This window comes from Geotrypetes seraphini, chromosome 10 (genome assembly GCF_902459505.1).
Source record: "Geotrypetes seraphini chromosome 10, aGeoSer1.1, whole genome shotgun sequence".
Classification (NCBI taxonomy): domain Eukaryota; kingdom Metazoa; phylum Chordata; class Amphibia; order Gymnophiona; family Dermophiidae; genus Geotrypetes; species Geotrypetes seraphini.
The window spans coordinates 20886315-20903564 of record NC_047093.1 but is presented as its reverse complement, the minus strand read 5'-3'; the positions used below and the strand labels follow the sequence as shown (position 1 = coordinate 20903564).

General features: G+C 45.8%; 1 protein-coding gene across 2 annotated transcripts in view; it reads left to right on the top strand.

Moving 5' to 3' along the window:
• The window catches only part of RAB11FIP4 (RAB11 family interacting protein 4), a 72012-nt gene that overhangs the window by 36377 nt on the left and 18385 nt on the right, over nucleotides 1-17250 (top strand). For both annotated transcript variants that reach the window (XM_033962253.1, XM_033962255.1), the window contains exons 2-7: nucleotides 325-533; nucleotides 4674-4865; nucleotides 8845-8979; nucleotides 11282-11317; nucleotides 13632-13731; nucleotides 14903-15006. In XM_033962253.1, coding sequence (XP_033818144.1) covers nucleotides 325-533; nucleotides 4674-4865; nucleotides 8845-8979; nucleotides 11282-11317; nucleotides 13632-13731; nucleotides 14903-15006 — 776 coding nt within the window. The remainder of the gene's footprint in view (nucleotides 1-324; nucleotides 534-4673; nucleotides 4866-8844; nucleotides 8980-11281; nucleotides 11318-13631; nucleotides 13732-14902; nucleotides 15007-17250) is intronic.

Below are 17250 nucleotides of genomic sequence, written 5' to 3'. Positions count from 1 at the left end.
GGGGCTAATCTAAGCACAGTCAAACATGGTAATTCTGTCTTCAGCTCAACATTTTGTTTTGTCCGTTAGATCCTTAAGTGTCTCTGTAGAGACATTGTGTGAACACGTGCTGCTGCGTTATCCTTAAGCCGAAAAATTATTCTCTTCAGGATGACAGGCTGTAGAAAAAAGCAATTCATAATGATTAAAAGAAGGATGGTAAATTATTTAGTCACATCAATTTCACTTGGTTTTAGAGCTTGTAGGAAGTGCTAAGCAGAATGATGTGTGAATTCTTTGTCTCCAGTAATTTGTTTTTAGACTAGAAATATCTTTCTTTTTCAGGGTAGCGAGATCACAGACAGTGAAAGTGGATATAGTGAGCCCGAGCTTTTCCCCGATGAGGACACCATGACCCTGGCTCAGCAAGAGGTCCATCAAGAGTCGGACATGGACAGCGCCATTGGGAGCGTGCAGAACTCCGAAGCCTCGGAAGTGTGTAGAATCGATGAGAAAGGAAGAGCACTTGGAGAACTTTTTCTGCCTGGAGAAAAGTGAGTGATAGGTTTTGCTGATCCTTAATTCTAAATGCCATCCTCAGTGTTGGTAATATTTGTGAAATCTAATCATTTTTCGTTGACACTTCTCTGGAGAAACACGGGCTGGCGATTTACGAAATGAAACGCTGACCTTTTTAATGGTGGGTCTGGAGGTGCAAGTAGCGTTGACCCACGTGTGTTAAAGGCGCTTCTCATGCACATGCATCAAAAGTGTACGCCCGCAGGTCTGGGTTGCCAATTGCATGAGAGATGAAGATACACTTATCACACTTGATGATGGGGGGTGCCATATACGTGTGTGTTAAAAATGCATCTTTTGCGCGTATCTTAAAAGGCGCATCTCATGCGCAGTCGTTAAAAGCATATGCTTGCAGGTCTGGGGCTGCCAGATTCATGAGAGGTGGAAGTTTAAAAAAAAAAAAAAAAAAATGGGAGCAGCATATATGTTCCACAGAAGCAGTGTAGCAAAAAGCATTTGCATGGTTTGCTGGTAGTTCTTTTTTTTTTTTTAACATATTTTTATTGAGAATGGCAAACAGCCCAGACAGGCAAGTACAATCAGCAAAATAACAAGAACATTACAAGAGGAGCAAGAAAAGCATCAGTAATATCGAGCAGGTACAGGCCGCCCCAAGACGAGGGAGCCCGGGTGGGAGCAGATCAGTGTCCAACAAAAGAGAACCTGCAGGCCCACCCCGACCCACAAAGCCCGCATCAGGCACAATGCCAGCCTAGACCAGGGGTAGGCCATTCAGGTTCTCGAGAGCCGGAGCCAGGTCAGATTTTCACAATATCCATAATGAATATGTATGAGATGGATTTGCATGCACTGCCTCCTTGAGAGGCAAATCTATCTCATGCATATTTATTGTAGATATCCTGAAAACCTGACCTGGCTCCGGCTCTCGAGGACCGGAATGGCCTACTACTGGCCTAGACCATCAGCTATAAGTTTTTGTATGATAAAGTCCCATCAGCTTTCAAGCAAACAGTCAGTAAACCAGACACACCACTCCACTCAACATACACGCAGCAAGCACACTACCTCTAACTCAGCCAACAGCCCATGCATTCCTCCCCTGCAAATCCCCCCCCCTTCCCCCTGATAGTCAACAGACTTGGAAAAAAGATAGAGTCCGGAAACACTCTGGCCCAAATCCCCCTCCCAGTTTGCTGGTAGTTCTTTACCCCCTCCCCTCCATCTATGTCATCGACAGACGCTTATGCCATATGCCCACGATGCACCACAATAAGGCATGCCTACGATTGACACTCATGCACATGCACACTTTTATGCCTCTTTCCATGGATTATTCTACACATGTGTCGGTCGCCTTCTCCAACAACTGATCAGATGGAATTTCTGTGGAGCTCCGCAGAGCTCATTTGCATGCATAGTTTTTGCAGCATCACTTGTCCTTTTGACTCTGGAAAATTTACTGGCACTATAATGACCCATAGGATTTTAAAAGTTGTCCTTAGGTTCCACCTATTGGAGTTGCTGTTGGAACCCACTCCAGCCTATCCAAGCCATCTTGTGATTTTGCAGGAAACCAGACCACAAAAGCCTGCCTGCCTGGTACTGTCTTCCCGTTTCCTAAATGCAGTTTAGTAAAAAGTCTTCATAATGAGTTCTATGTGACCAAAAGCTTGAAAGGTTATAGTTTCCTTTGGAACAACTCTGATAATATCATAAACAGTGTTAATAATAATAACAGTTTATTTATATACCGCAAAGCCGTGAAGTTCTGTGCGGTTTACATAATTTAACATACATTTAAAATACAATAAAAGTTGAAGTAGATTAGAGAGTGAAGAACCAATGGCTAAAAACCCTAAAAATCTAATAATTACATAGTATAAAATTTTTACAAATTAACTACTTAATTACTTCAAAAATAAATATGTTTTTAGATGTTTTCTAAATTCCCCCTTAAATTTTGGTAGAAAGGAGCGGTTGATTTAAGGGCTCCTTTACTAAGCTGCGCTAGCGGTTTTAGCGCGCGCTAGATGCTACTGCCTCCATTGAGCTGGCGTTAGTTTTTCCACGTAACGCGGGGGTTAGCGCGCGCTAAAAACGCTACCGCAGCTTAGTAAAAGAAGCCCTAATGGCCTCTTTAACAAAGCCGCACTAGCGGCTGCTCTGCGCTAATGGCCCCGAAGCCCATAGAGATTTAAAGGGCTTCGGGGCCGTTGCCGCGCGGCTTTGTTAAAGAGGCCCTAAGTCTTTGCCCCATGCTGCTGCTTGATATGAAAGAAGATGCTGATGATATTTTTTTTTAGTTTGCGTCCTTTAACAGGCGGAAAAGCAAAAATCAAATGTGAGCTTCTTTTATGTCGATTGGTTGTAAAAGAGAAAAGTTCATTTATATATTTGGGAGTCAGACCAAACAGAACCTTAAAACAAAAGCAACTGAATTTAAATTTCACGCGCGCCTCCACTGCCAACCAATGCAACACCCGATAAAAGGGTGTCACATTTAACCCCAAAATTAACCTGACCGCTGTATTTTACACCATCTGCAATCGTTGCATATTTTTCTGAGAAATTGCTGAATAAGCAACGTTGCAGTAGTCAAGTTGACTCGGTATAAGAGATTGCACCAAAACTCTAAATGATGAAACATCAAAATAAGCCTTAATGGATCGGAGCTTCCAAAGAGTAAAAAAACCCTTTTGAGCCAAAGAATCTACTTGGTCCTTCATTGTTAGTCCCTGGTCCAATATTATACCCAAAATTTTAACAGTAGATTGAACAGGATAATTAAATTTATTAATGCACAATGATGTTTTGGTGTCAAACGGATGAGGTGAAGCGACGAAAAAATTTTGTTTTTTTTTTTAAATTGAGCTTCAACCTAAATTCAATCATCCATTGCTCCATCAAATCCAATGCTTCTGTTGCCGTAGGAATAATTTCAGAAACAGAGGTAGCAAATGGGATAATAATAACCATTCTTCAATGCAAAGCCCAGGGGCCAATAGCAGCCCTCGGAGACTTCCTTGGCGGCCCTCATTACCTTGTCTGAGTTTTCCCAGACGTCTGGTAATCCTAGGTGTAGGGTTACCAGATTTTCTGTTTGGAAAATCCAGTTCCCCGCCCTGTCCCTCCCCCAATCCAACTCTCAATCCCGTCCTAGCCCTACCTCCCGCTCCCTGCTCTCATTGGGCAGGAGGGCTTGTGTGGATGCGACGGGATGAGCACATGCGCATATGCCCTCTTGCCCGATGGCGATTTGATAGAAGCTTTTCAAAACCCAGACAAAGTGCCAGATTTTGAAAAGTCATCCGGACTCCTGGACATGTCCGGGGAAATCTGGATGTCTGGTAAGCATACCCAGGTTGGAGGGAGATCAGGCCATGACTTCAAAATGTGATTGTGAGACAGCGCCCCCCACTGGCAAGACTGTAGGTAGAGGACTTCCACTCAGTTTAGAGCAGTGGTCTCAAACTCAAACCCTTTGCAGGGCCACATTTTGGATTTGTAGGTACTTGGAGGGCCTCAGAAGAAATAGTTAATGTCTTATTAAAGAAATGACAATTTTGCATGAGGTAAAACTCTTTATAGTCTATAAATCTTTCCTTTTGGCCAAGTCTTAATAATAATATTGTAATTTATAGCTAAAGAGACATATAATCAAGAAACTGTTTTATTTTACTTTTGTAATTATGATTAACATACTGAGGGCCTCAAAATAATACCTTGCGGGCTGCATGTGGTTCCCGGGCCACGAGTTTGAGACCACTGGCTTAGTGGGACAATGACATTATCCTCCCTCCTCCCCCCCCCCCACCCTCCCTGTTGCATTTGCATGAATGAAGTGCACATACACATATAAGTCGCATTTTTCTATGCACTTACATTCACCTTGGGCACATGCCCAGATATAGAATCACATTTTAAATGCAACCATAAAAATCCCAAAAAATCCAAGATAGCTATAAGAGAAGATTCAAGGTGCCAGATCTTATCCTTTGTTCCAAATGAGCTGGAGGGCCAACGAGCAAGAGGAAGCTACTGGTTCAAAAAGCAAAAAAGCAAAAGAACATCTTTAATCTAACTGACCGTTTGGGATTATATGATGCAAAAATTACACACCCACTGGAAAACCTGTTGTCCTTTTTTTCTTTTAGGTCAAGCAGGCTCAATGCGTCATTAGCATCTGACTTTTCAACCCACTCTACGGCATCTCTGATCAGCAATGAGGAGCAGTTCGAGGACTACGGGGAAGGGCACGATGTCGATTTCACTCCTAGCAGCCCGTGTCCTGACGACGAACGCAGAACGCACGCCTTTTCCGATCTGGGATCGTCGGTATCCTCAAGGTAACTGTGCTGACGTTTTCAGGCCCTGAGACACTGTAGAGCAGTGGTTTGTCATGGATCACCTCGGGGCCCCATTTTTGTTTAGCCGTTTGAAAAGTGACGATAGTCTCAGTGACGCATTACCCCGGGCTGACTTGCCTGTTTAATTTCAACACTTTTTCTTACTCATTGTTTGCGCTATCTGGACACATCAGTACATAGATGAAAGCGCGCGGACAAGGAGCTCAGACAAATGCATGCAGGAAGTCAGCCCACCGGATTAAAAGTTAACTTTAAAGCGCTCCGAGGGAGGGTGTGGGGAGAACCCACACACACACACACACTTTACTTAGAAGTGTTGGTGCTGCCATTTGGGAGGGTTCGGGGGGGGGGGGTGAAACCCTCCCCCCCCATTACAGAGGAAAGTGTAATTTTTCCCTGTTTTAGGGGAAAAATTACAGTTTCCTCTCAAAGTGGGGGGGGGGCGTTCCCCCACCCCACCCCAATGGCAGCACCAACACTTCTAAGTAAAGTAAGGGGGGGGTGCCCCTCCTTGGAACACTTTAAAGTGAACTTTTAATCTGGCGCACTGACGTTCTGCGCGCATTTGTCTGAGCTCCTTTGTCCGGCGCTCTTTAGTCCCATCACTGGAAACATTTAAATCATTTCAGATTATTATGACTTATACATAGTGGTGTAGTAAAAGGGGGAGGGGGCGGTCTGCCCTGGGCACAGTCTTTGTAAGGGGCGCAAGCACCCATCCTCCTCTCCACTCCCATTCCGTCTCCGTCCCAACCCCCCCGCCCCCCCACCGCAGGTGTGCTCCCCTTCCCTTCCCTCATACCTCTTTAATTTTCCCTGCACGAACAGCGTTACGAACTTGCTGCCTGCATTGGTGTCGCCTTCTTTCTGACATCACATCCAGGCCCCGCCCCTAGGAAATGACATCGGAGGGACAGTCGATATGACGCGAGCAGCAAAGTTTTTAATGTTGCTCGTGACCTAGAAAAGGTACAAGGAAAGGAAGCAGCCACGTGGCCGGGGGAGGGACGCCACTGCTCTGGGCACCACTCAACCCTTGCCACGCCACTGCCTATACAATTGTAATGGTGAAAGATGGAAAAAGTAAGACTACGGGAATGCTGCTTTCCTTTTGTATTGGTCTTTCACACCTGTATGGCTTATGGATTTGATATACGGCCTTTCTGTGCTCCAATCAAAGTGGTACTTTCAGTGGCATAGCGAGGGTGGGAGGCAACCGGGGTGGTGGCACACACCCCCCCCCCCCGCCACATGCGTGCTGTCCCTTCCTACCCTGTACCTCTAAATCTTTGCTATCCTGAGCAACGTCTATGCCTGCTGCTCATGCTGGCTTCCCCTCTGATAAAAAGAACGAAAGAGAAACTGCAGACAAGCGTACAAGATGCAGGCTATGTTTATTATTTTACTTATTTCATGCGGTTAATGTTGCCACCTTTTTACAAACCAAGGGACCCGACACGGTCCGTGTTTCGGTTAACACGCCTTCATCAGGGGTCCAAGGTTGACAAGGTATCAAATTAAACTGCAAAAGGAATAAACATAAGCCTGTATAAATCGGATAAAATTGTTGACCAAAAGTGTCTATATAAACTCACTATGTAGCAAAAAAGGTTTGTAAAAAGGTGGTAACATTAACCGCATGAAATAACTCTAATAAACGTAGCCTGTCTCTTGTACGCTTGTCTGGAGTTTTTTTTCGTTCTTTGTGCTGTACCCTCTTCACTGCAGATTGTGTTGGATTTTCTTGTTGTTTTTGGCTTTCCCTCTGATGTCATTTCCTGGCCCTGCGACCCGGAAGTGATCTCAAAGGGAGACAGGCCTGCGCGAGTAACAGGGCTAAAGTAGTTGCTTGTGCTGACAAAAATTTTAAAGTGGCACGGGGAGGCAGGGAAGGGAAGGCACAAGCGTGGCATGGGGGGGGGGCAGAGAGGTGCCACCGCCCAGGGTGGTCTACCCTTCCCCCTCCCCATCCTCCCTTTTCTACGCCTTTGGGTACTTTCTCTGTTCCTAGTGGGCTCAAAACCTAAGTTTTTGTAACTGGGATTAAGTGGCCTGCCCAGAATCGCAAGGAGCCGTAGTGGAAATTGAGCCTGATTCATTCTGTCCAGAGACCTAAGGATATGGATTTTTTTTCCCCCTTTCCAATTCTAAATGAAGTTGCAGCCAGATATATTTCCCTGCCTCAGAGAACTTATAATCTTAAAGCTAGATGTACTAAATCTCGCTATTTCATTAGTGCATTCTAATGCCATTAACATGCATTATTAGTAAGAAGATCTCATGGCATGAAATGGGGCCTGTGGTAAATAATATACATTAATATCATTTAGTAAATCTGTTCCTACATTTGTATCTGAGGCAGTGTGTTTAAATACAATTCAAACTCCTCTTACTAACCTGCAAATGCACTCCCTCAACTGCCCCTCACTATCTCTTTACTTAGCTCCCCCTATGATTCCCCCCCATGAGCGCCTCTCAGCTGGTAAGTCCCTCCTGTTTGTGCCCTTCTCTTCAACTGCCAACTCAAGACTTCCTTGCTGCACCGTATGCTTTTAAACAAGCTGCTCGAATCCCTACGGCGGGCTCCGTCTCTGGCAGTGTCCAAGGCCCACTTAAAAGCCCACGTCTTTGAGAGTGCTTTCGACTCCTAACTCCTCTCACCTTGGGTTCTGCATCCCCTACCCTGTATGTTGTGTCTGTCTGTCCAAGTTAGATTGTAAGCTCTTCCAAGCAGGGACCATCTATAAATGTCAAAATGTGCAGCAATAAGTAGTAGTAACTTTGTTTGTGTTGTAGCTCAAGATGAGATACATTCCTGTGTGGAAGATATTTTTCTGCCCCCTCACAATCTTAAGTTTGTACCCGAGGCAATGGAGGGTCATATGACGAGGGATTGCAGCTGGATTTCAACCTAGACTTCCCTGAATTAATTTGCCCAACCTCATAAGGAGGTTCAGTGAGAAGCAGGATTTGAACCCCGACTTCCCTGGTTTCATGCCTCTCCTCTAAACACTAGGCGGTTCTTACATTTCTTTTGTTTGGGGGGGGTGAATCCATAGCTCTCAGGTTTTGTGCTTTTGAGAGATCTGGATTAGAGAATGACACGGTGGCGGTTTACCCGCGGCCACCGCATTTTAGCCGCGGGTCACCCGCCGAAAACGGGGAAGAAAACTAGCAGTCGCTGCGGCGACGGGGACAAGGCCATTCACCGCCTGCGGAGCGGTGAATGGGTCTTGTCCCCGCAGTGAGGCATGAAGGATCGCGCGGTCACCGCAGCTCACACCCGCCTGCCCAATCGATTCTAGTGTTTAGCCAGCTCTCTCCCTTCTCCTCACCTTAGTTTGTAGATTTTCTTTTTCGGCGACCCGCACGCTATCAAAGAGCCGCTGCTGCTCAGTTTCGATCTTCTGCTCTGACGCAACCGGAAACAGGAAGTTGCAGCAGAGCAGAAGATTGAACACTGAGCAGCCGCGCGTGTGCGGCTCTTTGGGAAAGCGTGCAGGTCGCTGAAAAAGAAAGCCTGCAAATTAAGGTGAGGAGAAGGGAGAGAGCTGGCTAATCACTAGGATCGATTGGGCAGGCGGGTGGGGGCTGCGAGGACCGTGCGATATTACAGTACTAAGGCTTATATGGATGCAGCGGGGACGGTGACGGGGCGGTGAATGGGATGGCAGTGGCGGTGACGGGGCGGTGAAAGGGATGGCGGTGACGGTGATGGCGGTGACGGGGCGGTGCAGAGGATGGTGGGCTGGTGACGGGGCGGTGACGGGGACAGATTTTTTCCCTGTGTCATTCTCTAATCTGGATGTTTTGGGTGGAAGTTTGGGTTTCGTGGTGCATTTAAACTTTGATACCTCACGCAGGCAGATGAGCCCCTGAAGGAGTCAGTTCTTTTTCACACTCGGTTGGCTTAACTGTCAAATACCCGAGTATTGATGCATCTTTCTTTCTCCAACAGCGCTGGACAAACACCAAGAAAAATGAGGCACCTTTATAACAATGAGCTGTTGGACGTGTACTGTTCTCAGTGCTGTAAAAAAATTAACCTTCTGAATGACCTAGAGGCCAGGTTGAAGAACTTGAAAGCAAACAGGTGAGACTTGAGGAAAGAGCTAATCCGTAACATTCATTTTATTTTTCCTCCGTCGCTACCCTGAAGAAGTTAGGATCTTGACTTCCATCTTTCTGCATCCCCCAGTTGTTTTGTAACCCCGAATTAACGGTCCCTTAGATTCTCCAAGAGGTTTTTAAGTTTTATGTTTATTTAAAAATTTGGAATACCGTTCACCTTTCTCAAACTAGAGTGGCGCCGAATTCTAAGAGTGGTTCATCTTACCCACTGGATCCTGGCTCGGTTACAGTTCATCTTTTGGTAGTGAGAATGACACTTAGATTAGGGTGTCGGTATCTATATTTAACAGCATTGAGAGCAGCGTGCCAGCTATGTCTGTCCGTGCTGTTTGTTACCTGGTTACGCAGAAGAGCTGTCACCTGCACCGTGCATGCTTTTCGCCTTAGGATCTGACCAGGAGATGACTGTGGTATACCTACTTGCAGACATGCTATGCAGAAGTGCAAGGGGAAGGCAAGAGGTTAAGCAAGGTGATAGAAAGATGATGCCACTGTGAAGGTAGGAAGGACTGGGTGGCCAAATACCTTCCATTAAATTTTCAATGGGTCACGATTATTTCAGTAGGACTTGTTTTATAATTGGCTTGGCAGCAGGGCTGGCGTTAGGGGAGGGCAAACAGGGCAGGTCCAGGGGGCCCCACGTTCCGGGCATATCTTCCCTTTGTTGGGCCATCTCCTTCCCTTCCCCTTACTTTTGCGGCGCTTTTTCAAACCAAAGTTTTCTCTCTCATTGGAGCTCTCTGACGTGGCAGCCATTCTCACTAGTTGCACGTGGCTGCCCCAAAGCTTCTCCTCTGATGCAACTTCCTGTTTCCGCCGGATCGTTTCAGAGGAGAAGCTTTGGGGATAGCTGCGTGCAACTAGTGAGCACCTTGAAGATAAATCCAGCCCCACATGTCTAGTAGAAAAGACATACGAGCCTCTTTCCCACTGCAGGCAGGTCCCGGGTTAAGAACAAGTTACGTTGTTGGTTTTTATATAAATCTTTATTAGTTTTCAATTCAAGAACAGTGCAATGAAATATACATACCATTAACTTCATAAACAGCACTTACAATCAAGCAAAGAATATTACAAAATATTCCCCCCCCCTAATTCAAGAAAAGAAATAAAGTGCATTAAATTATACATACTTATAAAATCAGAAAACAGCACTTGCATTTGATCAATGAATACTACAAATATATTACCCCCTCCCTTTTCTTAAGTTGGATTTGTATGCAATTCAGAACTTGTAGATTTTAAGATTCTTGGTGCTTAACCTCTGCTCCCAGCTGACAAAAGGGCCAACTATCCCCTACCAGTGCACTCTCTAAGATACAGCATGCACAACCACACATTGGTCTTAATGTGGCCATGCATCATTCCTGAATCTGATGCAGGAGACGTGTACGAGTCTATGCCATTGGAAATACTGCTCACTGAAATCAAATGGAGTCTCAACCGTGTTCGTAAGAACGAGCCATACTTAAATGGGGCGTCTGTAATTTGGGGGACTGCCTGTATTTTGTAAATCGATTCTGTTCCCGCTAACCTACAAAGGTATTCCCAAGTGAGATGTAGATAACTTTTCAGTTGTTTAAACAGTGTTGGCCCAAATGATAGGCAAGACTAAGAGCTCCTTTTACAAAGGTGCGTTAGGGCCTTAACGCGTGGAATAGCGTGTGCACGCCAGCCGCTACCACCTCCTCTTGAGCAGGCGGTAGTTTTTCGGGTAGCGCGCTCTAATTCGGTGCGTGCGCTAAAAACGCTAGCGCACCTTAGGGCAGCAGATTCTGGCGAGCAGCAAAAAGCAACTGCAGTCCAACAAAACAATAAACTCTTGACAGCCCTTTTGCCTGTAGGAAGGGAGGGCTATTTTCAAATGGCCCATTTAACTGGGTAAATGACTTTTGGAAATTGCATTCATTATTTGTATGCATGTGATGTGCGCACACACACATATCCGCGCACAAAAAAAGAAGCACGTGATGTCTTGAGGGGGAGGGGCAGAATTGGATAAGGCCGTAGGCTCACGTAAGGTGCCCAGTACCCATGCATCAACCCTGTGTTTAAAACCGCAGTGCTTTTCTGATATTTAAAAGGAATTCCATTGCACTGGAGTGAACATGAATCACATGGGGATGACTGGCCTCCTTCCATAAGGTTACTATTTTTGCCATGAGAGGAAATTGAAAGAGATGACATCGTTCTGATTTTGGAACCCAGATCTAAATTTAAGCCACTGACCCTCTTTTCCTGTCTTCCTTTTGCCTGCCATTTAGCCCCAACAGGAAAATATCAAGCACCGCCTTTGGAAGGTAAGAACATTGATTTATTTACTTTAATTGAGGGGGGCGGGGGATGTGGCCCCGCTTTTAGTCTGTGGCTGAGCTTTGTGCTGCCTTGTGAGGAATCTGGGCTCGTTTTCCCAAGCTCAGCTTCTGCTCTGAAGAGAGGGGGAATGCTGTGGAGGTTGCCATACCGCTTTTCAGCAACACCCGGTGGTTACACCTGGTAACAGCAGCAGCTTTCACAGCCCCTGAGGAGAAAGAGCCTCGGCCATCGTACAAGTCGCCAGATTCAGGGTGGGCAGGCACCAGGTTCTGGAGGGAACTACATTCTGTGGTTCTGTGTTCAAAGGTTTGTCACTACAGTGGTTTGGGACTGTAAAGAGAGTGAAAGAATTTTGCACTACAGATCTAATAATCCACATTGGTACATCAGACCAAAATATCTTGGGTTAGGGTTACCAGACGTCTGGATTTCCACAGACATGTTCTCCTTTTGAGGACATGTCCAGAGGTCCAGACGGCTTTTCAAAACCCAACACTTTGTCTGGGTTTTGAAAAGCTTCTAACAAATCGCTGTTGGACAGGAGGGCACCCGCGCATGCGACACGATGATGTCACATGCACGGCATGCACGGATGCCCTCCTGCCTGACGAGAGCAGTCAGCAAGGGGGAGGGGCTAGGGCGGGATTAGGGGCGGGACTGGGCCGTAACAGGGCGGAGATGGGTGGAACTAGGCGGGCCTAGGGGGCGGGTCTTGGCAGTCCGGATTTTTCCGTTTGGAAAATCTGGTAATAACTGACCTAAGGCAGTTAACAAAATGGCTCCCTCCATTCTCTTTTGGACTCTTGTGCTCAAAGATTGACTGATGCTCAAACAGGTGCCCTTCTTGCTCAGGCATTGCAGCTTCCCTGATTTCATTGCAGCTGTTTAATTTGTAATGGACTGTAGCCCTGTAAATGTCTTGCCTTATAGTCTATGATAATGTTTAAAGGCATAATACATAGCTTTACCACAAAAGCCGTAGGTGTATTATTGTTGTTATGGTTTTATGTATGTATTTTTAATATTGTTACTTCTTCATGTACTGAAATCCACCAGGATTTACCAGTTATGAGTCTCAGTGGCAGACTATTAGAATGAAATAGTTGGGGAGGGGGCTAGTTTCATTTTCAGATTCAATTTCTGTCAAAACCGAGCATCCAATTTCAGTCACAGATTCGGTTTTGGCAGAAAACAAAAATCCTGGCTCTGGCCGGGCTCTAGTCCAGTTTATGCCTGTGAACTTTCTGTGAAATTACATTGGGCCAAACCCACAACTTCTTTAGGGTCCACTTTATAACAAAGAAACCAGCCCTGATGCTATAGGTTTCCTGCTCTGGCCATCCAAAATAAATTCTATTCCTTCGGAAAAGAGGCAGGGCTTCCTAAACTTGTCCTGATAGCTCCACAGCCAGTCAGAATTTAATGATAGCCATACTGGATATGCATGAGATCAATTGCATATATGCAGATTTGTCTCGTGTATAATCAAACACCCAACAATACAGGGGGGTCACAGGACCGTGTTTGGAAACCCTGTGAAAAAGGGCACCTTGATAGGCAGGGAACCACTAAAGGATATGCAAAAGGTGCATGCCCCTTTGTGTGCTCCTTCAAGAACCAAGGGACCAAAGACATGTCTGTCTTCGATTCGTGTTCTGGGTCTTTATCATCAACGTGAGTTCTGTCCTGTTTGTGCTGCTTCGGTTAGTTAAATCTACCAGCTGTTCTGAATTCTAATTTTCTTTTTATGTGGTATTATCAAAGTGTGATTACAAAGCTTATATATCCCTGCTATTGTTGATGGAAGTAGTTAAGCGATAGCCTTTATGCTGGTATAACTATATTTCCCAGAATGCTCAGTGGCTCAGTAAGGGGGGAGCGGTCCGCCCCGGGTCCCGGCACCCCTTCCCACTCCTCCCTCTGCTGCGCGTGCGCCCCTTCCCTTCCCCCACACCTTTCTGACTTCAGCGCGAGCAGCTACCTGCATCAGCTTCGGCGCTCTCTCCGACATCACTTCCAAGACCTGCACCTAGGAAGTGACATCAGAGCACCGAAGCCGATGCGAGCAGTAAGTCGGTGGCTGCTCATGCCACAGTTAAAAAGAGGCGTACGTGCGCAGTGGTGGGGGAAGGGGGCGCCGCTCATCCTCGCTATGCCACTGATCAAGCTGTTGTCATTGTCGTACTCCAGTAGCCTATTCAGCAGATTATCGATGGCCACGCTAATCATCCTGTATTGCCAGACATTAAAACATGACCGGTTTTAGGGATTTGGGTTTTGTTTTCCTTTTTAATGCAGGCAGCTTTTTCAGAACAGCAATTTCAGTAGCAGCAACGGTAGCACGGAAGACCTGTTTCGGGACAGTATAGACTCTTGTGACAATGACATCACAGAAAAGGTAAGGGAGGAGACGGTTGCGAAATTCTCCACTTTTATTCAAGTTTCAAGTTTAATTAATTTTAATATACCGACCATCGACGTGCACCTGGCTGGTTTACAATGCTAAAAATGAAAGGTTAAAATAAATTATTATAGGGGGAGAGGAAATGTGAACATTAAATGAACAAATTACAGATACGAACATGAGCTTGAGGGTGGAGGGGGAGGAGAAAGTTAATAATTACATTATTACATCATTAAAAACAAATTAAAAAAGGGGAAGGGGGAGGATATAACATCAAGAAAGGGGATCGCTTCTTGAAAGCGGTTCAAATTTATTTTGCTGGCTGTTGGAGAGGAAATATTTAAATGCTATGGTACGCGTCTTGGAATAAAAACGTTTTTAGTTTAATGTTGAATTTGTCGAATGAATTTTCAAGGCAGAGTTGAGGTGGCATGGCGTTCCATAGAGTTGAAGCTACAATGGAAAAGTTAGTTTTTCTAGTGTAACTTTTCCCTCCTTTCCTTCTTCAATCATGTCTGTCTCTAATTTGATTGCCAAAATGTTAATTGATTTATTTAGTTTGTATGGTGTTTAGTTTGTCCAATTGTATGTGAGGCCACTATCTAGTGGCTTTTTAAATTGCACATCGCTTAGAAAATTTGTATAAGCGATTCATCAAATGGTAATAAAACTTGAAACTTGAAACTAATAGAATTCTTTGATGGAAGGTGTGTTCAGTAAATTCTGATCAGCCCATCTAAGGGTCCAGGAAGGGCAAAAAGGAATGATGAGTTTATCAAGAAAAGATGGGAGACGCGAAAGTTTGATTTTGAAGACCAGCATTAAAGTTTTATAGGTGATACGGTGGATAATGGGTAGCCAGTGGGCTTCTCACAGAAGAGGAGAAACATGATCATATTTCCCAACCTTATAGATAAGTTTGATTGCCATATTTTGAATGAGCAGACGACGTAATTCTTTTTGGATAGTTCCGTTATATAGAGAGTTACAGTAATCTTCTGCTGATGGGTGGGAGACAAAAATCAGTCCTGCATCCACAGCCTCCCCCTTTCTCTGCTACCTACAACACCCGGCGCACGTAAATTTAAGGACTACCCGGAAGCCAGTTCGTTAGAAATGGCTGTCAATGCAGAATGTAATGCTGTTTTCCTTTTCTGTATGTTAGGTCACGTTTTTGGAAAAAAAAGTGACAGAGCTGGAAAATGATAGCCTGACGAGCGTCGATGTGAAGAGCAGGCTGAAACACGAGAACACGCAGCTGGTTCACAGGTAATAAAGCACGCAAGTAGGTTACAGCTTCGTCGTTAACCAAATAATTGCACCTGCTGAGAATTCCAGGTAGACGGGGCCTACCATGGGGATAAGATAAATTTATATTTGCGCATGCGGCTCCTATCATGTACTGAAACTACAGCCCAGAATTAAATCACGGCCATAAAAGAATGTCACGATCTGAGGAGCTCAGAGTTGTTTTAATGCCCTTTTAGCAGGCAGATTTATGTGCTATAGAAGGAATTTGACTGTTGTATGGGGCAGATAGGGAGATTGCAAACCTATTCCACCACTCCTTTTGGCACTCTCCCCTTTCCTATCCCCAGAGCTCTCCCTTTCCTTCTGAAGCCCAGCATTATCCTCTCTTCTCCTCATCCCTTACCTGGTCCTACCTCCATTTCCCTGTCTCTTCCCCATTTTGCATCCCCTATCCCACCCTGTTACCCTACAATGGGTGGGTAACCAAAACTGCCAAAGAGTTCCTGCCAAAACTGAAATCATCAGTCCCCCTGGACCTAAAGTGGGCCTCATACCCTCCTACCCCCCCAAATACAAACATTCCCCCATCATTTGTTGGTGGCCTAATTGGAAAGGAAGCGATCTGCATGCTGTCTCGGCTTTCAACTTAAAACCATGTTTTATTGATGACAGCCCGAAACGGTACAATGAACAATAGAATACTCTCAACTGCTTGTCCTGGGTCGGTAGCATGGAATGTTGCTACTCTTTGGGATTCTAGAATTTTGTTACTCTCTGGAATTCCGGAATCTTGCTATTCTTTGAGGTTCTGTATGGAATGTTGTACTCCTTAGGTTTTGGCCAGGTATTAGGGACCTGGATTGGCCACCGTGAGAACGGGCTACTGGGCTGACCCAGTAAGGCTATCCTTATGTTCTTATGTAACTCACGGTCACCAAAATGTTTTATACAATAAAATAGAAACCCCTCCCTTCCCCATGTTACCCTCCTTCCTATACAAAACTACAAATTAGCACAACATGTTTTTAGCAAAGAGCTAAAAGAGAGGTACAAAACAACTACCTTCCACCCAGACAACCACCCCACTTCTTTCTCAGGCGCATACTAGAAAACTGCCCTCCAATCCCAGCACCTTGTACTGTTACCTCCCCCCACGAGTCTGTCTCAGCATTCAAAATGGCTGCTGTGGGACAACTGCTGAAGGTTCATGGCAGCCATTTTAAGACTGGAACCAGCATGGGCAGGAGGGAGCGATCCCCATTCGCTCCTTCCCAATCTGGCTCTAGTCTCAAAATGGCTGCCGGGACCTCCAACGACAGTATCGCAGCAGCCCTTTTTGAATATAGGCAGGAGCAACTGAGGATTACTTCTGAGCTGACTAGGCCACTAGATCCATACAAGTAGGGTTACCAGACGTCTGGGAAAACCCAGATATGTCCTATTTTTAGAGGACTGTCCGGGCTCCCGGGCGGGCTTTCCAAAACCCTCATTTGTCTGGTTTTTGGAAAGCCATGACGAGCTCCGGCTACGTCTTGAGGGCCTCTGAGCATACACGGATGACGTCGCACACCTCCGCACATGTTCCAGGCTCACCAAACACGGCCGGAGCTCGTCTGGAAGAAGAGAGGCTTTGTGGGGGGAGGGGATGAAGGTGGAACTGGGCAGGATTAGGGCAGAATGGGGTGGGGCTTCATCGGAGTCAGTTTTTTTTTCAAAATTACTGGTAGTGCTGAACTCGCACGAAGGAATGTTTCTTAGTGACAGTAAAAGGAATTTGCTCAGTATTGGTGGGGTGCTCAAGCACTTGCCGCACCCATGCGCTGGTACCTTTGACTAGACTACCAGGGCTTCTAAGGTAGGCCCTGGGAGGACTTATGGGGGGAAAGGGAGGTTGGCACTTCTAAGGTAGGCCCTGGGAGGACTTATGGGGGGAAGGGAGGTCGGCACTTGTGGTTTGGGGGGGTACAGATGATCATCACTTGTGGTCGGGGGAGGGGTGGAAGATTTTATTTTATTTTTTTTTGGTTTCAGTTGAAAATACACTGCCATTTTTATCCAGTACAAAAGCATGGCTAAATCCAAGTTTCAGATCAGTTTTGGTGGTAAAGCTGTAATTTCCCTCTTCTCTCTCCTACTTCTGCCCCCCCAAACCCCCCTCCCCCCCCAGTACTTGCTCTGCAATATCTTCTCCTTCTTAGGGTTTCCGGACTTCTTCCCTGTCCGACAAGAGCAGTCAGTGAGGAGTGGGGCTAGGGTGGGACT